Below are 5,827 nucleotides of genomic sequence, written 5' to 3'. Positions count from 1 at the left end.
CATTTCAGCCATTCTGAAAGTCAGCTGAAATAAATAGAGGTGTCAATTTTCTGGTTTTGTGTGACTCAAACATACTGGTGCCTCTCCGAGTACATGTACTGGATAAGTGACCTGGAAACTTACTGGAAGGTGGCTCTAACACATGATAGGTGGAGCAACATGTGTAACCACAGACCCTAAATGTTTGCTTACGCTGTCTTCTCCAAATATCTACTTGTGTACTTGCGTCTTAAATTTTAAATGTCTTTAAAACAGATAAAACCTAAGCTTTTATATGAACTTTTCTTTAGATGACTAAAAAGGGCGATAACTAAGAGGTGTTTCTTGCAGTCCTGTCAGTCTGTAGTCTGATATAAATGTCTTACAAAACTCCATTATGTGCCACAGCTGTGTCTGTCAAAAAGTATCTTAAATAAACAAAATGAGCTTTGCAAATTCTTCTTTAAGCTGACTGTTCGAGAGATAAGCTATCAAACTTGACTCAGATCAATATGCCAGGTCTGCAGGTTTTTTTTAACTGAAGGGGTGATTGCAGAGACTTGCAGTTTTGCAAAGAACTCCAAAAACAAGTAAAGAGATTGATAAAAAGAATAATGATAATTTGTCAAATCCTGTCTGCCACCAAAGAATCTTCTTCTTCTTCCTTCATTTTTAATGGCAGCTTGCATCCAAAGATGTTGCACTGCTGCCATCTCCTGGGTTTTACTGTTACATCGCTTCCAAAACCTTAGATCCTTTTGATGAGTCCAGTATTTCTCAAAAAACGAAAAACCACTCCTTTTCCTTCATCATGACTTAACCACTCAACTACCTTTCAAACTTTTCTGCTCTGTAGTACCACCCATTTCTACCCTCAACACTCTCCTTTGACTGGCATACTTCCTGCAAATAATAAGTACATGTTCAACCGTTTCCACCAGTTACATAAACCAGTCGAATGTTTCCTCATTCTAAGGAGAGTGCCATTCGGAAAACAATGACCTGTTCGTATTCCCCTTATTAATATCTCCTCCTGCCTATTTATTCCTCTACTTCTCTTAACTTCTATTGCGTGTTGTACCCTATATAAATCTCTCCCTTTTACTTTGCTATGACCAAGTCAGTTTCCATAAATTCCTACTTTCTTTTCAGACTATACTTTTGATATCTGCACATCAACATCTACTTTTTTAACAGCTTCTTTAGCCAACCTATCTGCTCTTTCATTACCCACAATACCTATATGTATACCTATACCTATAGTTTTATTTATACAGCGCCAAATCACAACAACAGTCGCCTCAAGGCACTTTATATTGTAAGGTAGACCCTACAATAATACATTCAGACAAAAACAAATAAATAACCATTCCACCTATTCTAAAGCCAACAGTATGGCATATAACCCTACTGCATATATATACTCAGAAGATTTGATGGTCTTTTTGCAATTTGATGCGGCGTAGGTCTGCTCCAAGCATACTACATTTAACTGATGTGGATAGGGCCTGTGCCACAGGGCAACTTCAAGCTGATGTTCCACAAAACCAATATGCAAAATTATTCTGAGTGAGCCTTAATACCATCTCCAGACTGAGTTCTATGTCAGAGACAAGCAGAGAAGTTGGTGTCCTAAGAAGATGGCACCACAAGCAGACCGTTACCGTACTGTCACTGTCAGCACTTAGAAACCGTAAGCAGTCTGCTACAGATTTGCAAAGTTTTGGTTGATGCCACTCTACCCAGACAATCTGCAATGATATTAGCAACACATGCACCGAACATGAACATGCTGAGAGATAATATGTTTTGCAGTGAATCCAGGTTCTGCCTATGGCAGCTGGGTCGTGGGATTAAAGACCAACAATTTCTACTTGTCACATTTCAACTCTGAGGAATGTAACTTCTGGTTGTGAAACAGAGACTCAACAGCAGTGCTCACATGTTTCAAAGAATAGTTTGGACATTTCTCAAAGAACTTTAAGACCTGAAGACGTTTTTTCTCTTTTTTAGAATGTTTGGAATCTGAGGACAGAGACGGACCTGCAGACGGTCTCAGGATCAGTGGAGGCTCTCTTTGCACTTTGCTGTTTCTTTGTCTCTTTAACTTGTGACTATTTTCTTTTGTGTAGCTTTTACCTAGCATTTGGGCGAACATCCATTTGCTTTGTCTTCGCTGTTGTTTTTTCAGACACCTTGACTCTTTGCAAATAGTTCACAACAAAAATATATGTCGTTATGAACAAGAGAACTGAATTAACTTTATTATTGAAATCACAACGAGTCTGTTGTCAATGAATACACAACAAAAATACACTCTGATATGTCCAACGTTTCAGTGAGATCCAGTACTGTGACATCCTGCTGTGATTATTTTATTGCAGTGCCGCTTCTTTTGTCATATTTGTGCTTCTTTTAACAAGAAATCTTGCTGACTGTTCATGACTTAATGTAAATGTATAAAGTGTGAATAATCAGTGTTTTTTAATGTAAAATCCATCTGCACCTAGAGCTTTGTAATTAAACACCCTCTACACTTTTTTGCCAACAGCCCTCTGATTTCTTGCAAGAAATCCAACCAATGTGGCAAACAGTGCCACAAAGCATGTGCAAACCTTCTTTTGTATTTTCTAGTAGAGGAACAGTGTGATTTTAATGTTTTCCACAAGAAAATCAATCTAAAGCGTGTCATTTCAATCTGATGCATATTTACAATATGTTTGTAGACACATACTGCATAGACTATGGTGAAATATCTGCAACTTGAGTCATCAATGGGATCACATTGCGTGTGATTAACAAAGATGAATGTCAGTCACAAGATAAAAACAATCATAGGCTGACTAATGCCAAAGTCTGCCAACAAAATACTGCTGACAACCCACTGACCACCTTTTTTTTTTCCAAGTCAGAGTTGGGAAGTGTGATTTGAGGTTTGCCCGACAGTCTCGACATGTTCAAATACAGCATGTGACTTATTGTCATTTAAGATTGCTTAAATCATATTTTCCCTGTACACTGTTGTGTGTTATGTACAGTTCATTTGTGAACTTTGGACCACTGAAAACTTGAATAACTGGAAATCTTAAAGCGAAAGTTTTTCTTTACCTATGCTATGGAATAGCATGTCATGGTAGCATGGGTCGTCTTACATTTCAAATGTACGATGTTGGCTACCACACGTTGCCAGCACAGTTTCACCTTGATCATGAATCCTCAAACCTACAGAGCTCCATTGGAGGTTGAAACACCAGTCTTAGAAGATAATTTCAAATAATTTGGGGTTTTAACAATGTTTTTGGAAAGCACTGTCAAGATCCACTTAATGTATAACAAATGACTGATAGTATTTATGAACTTAAACCATTCAGTGACCCTTGAGCCTTCTTGATGTTTAGACTATTGCACAAGGATCACTCCCATCAGGACAGAAATGTTTCAGCGCTGGAGAAAATTGAGCAACTTTCTATTGATTAGTGTAAAAGAACAAAACGTATCCTAAAAGTAGAAAAAGTTGATTTAAATCAATGAGACCCCTGCCTCATATCAGACTCAACTGTGTATTATGTCTCTTTCATGTAAGCATTCAAAAAGGAGGGCAAGCTAGATGAAAGAACTCTCCAAAAGATGTCATTTTAAACAAAATTGTGTTCAGAGTTCAGTCTGACATGATTATTGCTACAAAAATGTTTTTGCGGGTCTGAACACAAACATTGTGTGCTAAATTCCATCAATCACTTGTGCAAGACATGTCTATAGCTGCCACATTTACTAAAGATAATGCAAATGTGTCTCATGTTAGGTAAGAGAAATGAGTTTGCTTTCAGATAATATGCAGGCATTTCACAAATCAGACACCACAATAGAAGAAAAATCTGCTTAATTTATTTATGCACCTTGTATAAAAGTGTTCCACTTTACCTTACATCTACCATCTACAGTATATTGTTACATATAAGCAAAGGAAACTGCACATGTTTGTCAAGAGGCAGGTTATTAATGGACTACTACAAGACTACAGCCTGAAGGCACTGATGCTTTGGCTGGTTCGTTCTCCCATTAGAAGTACTCAATGCTGTCATCGTGACTCTTGGGGTGTTGCACACTGGACAGCTCGAGCTCTCCTCCATAACACGGGAGTTTCTTGTAAACACGGAGGTGAACGCATTCGTCTCCGCCCACATGGACCTGCAAGGAAGTACAAGAAAAAGTTAGAAGAGATACTTAATGTGCACATAGAAGTACTCGTGATAACATAAGCCACGCTGACCACACAACATGCTAACATGTAGGGAAGGAGGCGTTCATGTCTTCATTACAGAGTGGACTATGCCTCGAGTGATCAAAAAAAACGGACGAGTCATTTTAGACTAAGAAAATAAAGTAAATCTCTGCTTGTGAGACTTTATTGAAGCCCTGAGGGAGTGTTGTGCAAATGTGTTCCAAGCCATCATACACAAGTACTGGAAGCACTGGAATGGCTTGTTTTGCCCATTAACACCAGGAGTGTGAAGCACACATGTACTTTAATCTTCCTTTGCAGATTTTTTCTCAAAATTTAAATACATTTAACCAAAACTTGGCTGGAAACTTAGATTAAAAGCATCAGCCGTGATGAATGACACTTAAGACTAGAAAATCAACAGTTTAAGGTTTGCATGAAATTCTATATATATGACCACATAACTACATAAGGCTAGAGATGGTAAAGAAAGAAAATCACTGATAATCGCGTTAGTTTTCACTTTATGGATCAGATTATCTACAGTTAATACTCTTATTGATGATATTTTATTATATGCAAGACCTCGGAGCTTTGCAGTGTTTCCACTGAGCTCACTGCTTGCATTACGAACATTACCTTAATGAAGTAGTTGGTCCCAGCAACGACCTGTGTTTTGTAGTTCTTTGCAGTGAAAACCTCGAAGTTTCTCCCGGTTTTCTGCTCTGCGTGAGGCTTCATCTGAATAACAATGACAGCAACATCAATAAGAAGCACAGGCCCCGTGTGCACAAAATGTTAAGTGTAAAATCTCTCTTTTCTACTCACTGCATCACAGATCTTCTGAACTTCTTCATCGGCCTGCTTCACATCGGTAAGCCCTCCGCACATCGGCATTTTGACAAAGTTTTGGTAGTGAAAAACGACGAAATAGTGAATAAACGCATGTAGAGCCTTTTTTATAGGTCGTTCGGTGAGTCAGCGAGTCATATGACGCCGCATTTTGGACCGTACCATCGGCATAGGGGGAGAAGGGGGTGGTATTTGCAAACGATCGCGTAAAAAACCAAGAAAAAAAAGCTCACATAATCAGATATCCTAAGACAAGAAAACAATGAGTAGCTTTTCACATTTTTATACATTGATTTTGTGTTTATAGGATAAATCTTCTAAATGTTTGTACACGTATTTTTAGTCCGTACGCCTTTTACTGCATGTGTCGGTTAGTGCGAGCGTATGACAGCTGACTGTCAAGTCTGCCGGGAAGTGAAAATACAGGGTGTGATCTGTGATGTTTGGAGAGGATTACGCATGAATCACGGCCTAAAAACTGCTTTCAGTTCTTCCTTTCCGGTTATCGTACTTCGGATATCTGAACCTCAGCAAACCACAGTTCCCCAAAGTACTGAGTGGGTACTGCTCTCTGTGGTTCAGAAATTATTTTATTGCTATTATTTGTTGTTTAAGGCTGAATTAGAATTCGATTTTACCCAGCTCATTGGTTTCTTAACCAGGGGAAATCTAATTATTACTTGTTTAAAGTTAATCTTTAAACCTTGAAATGTTAGATGAAAAAATAAAAACCAAAAAGGAGACTTGAATGACTGCAAACGGCAGCAAAAAAGT

At 38.3% G+C, this 5,827-nt stretch overlaps 1 protein-coding gene across 1 annotated transcript; it reads right to left on the bottom strand.

Moving 5' to 3' along the window:
• Positions 1–3,842: 3,842 nt before the first annotated feature.
• LOC102205994 (cystatin-B-like) lies at positions 3,843–5,210 on the bottom strand. The gene is made up of 3 exons (XM_005755668.1): positions 5,030–5,210; positions 4,841–4,942; positions 3,843–4,167 (listed from the first exon to the last, which is right to left on the bottom strand). Exons 1-3 carry the CDS (start codon positions 5,096–5,098, stop codon positions 4,039–4,041), a joined length of 300 nt encoding a protein of 99 aa, XP_005755725.1. The 5' UTR covers positions 5,099–5,210; the 3' UTR covers positions 3,843–4,038.
• Between the last annotated feature and the right edge of the window lie 617 nt (positions 5,211–5,827).

Source organism: Pundamilia nyererei, unplaced genomic scaffold, assembly GCF_000239375.1.
Source record: "Pundamilia nyererei isolate P.nyererei 1_Seehausen unplaced genomic scaffold, PunNye1.0 scaffold02432, whole genome shotgun sequence".
Taxonomy (NCBI): domain Eukaryota; kingdom Metazoa; phylum Chordata; class Actinopteri; order Cichliformes; family Cichlidae; genus Pundamilia; species Pundamilia nyererei.
Note: the sequence above shows the minus strand (reverse complement) of the source record. Positions and strands in the feature narration are given on the sequence as shown.

Excerpts from the sequence above, each read along its gene's own strand:
- LOC102205994 (XM_005755668.1), bottom strand. The coding sequence starts at position 5,098 with ATGCCGATGTGCGGAGGGCTTACCGATGTGAAGCAGGCCGATGAAGAA. Across the intron at positions 4,943-5,029 it reads TTCAGAAGATCTGTGATGCA|ATGAAGCCTCACGCAGAGCA; the intron begins GTGAGTAGAAAA and ends ATTGTTATTCAG. Across the intron at positions 4,168-4,840 it reads GGACCAACTACTTCATTAAG|GTCCATGTGGGCGGAGACGA; the intron begins GTAATGTTCGTA and ends ACTTCCTTGCAG.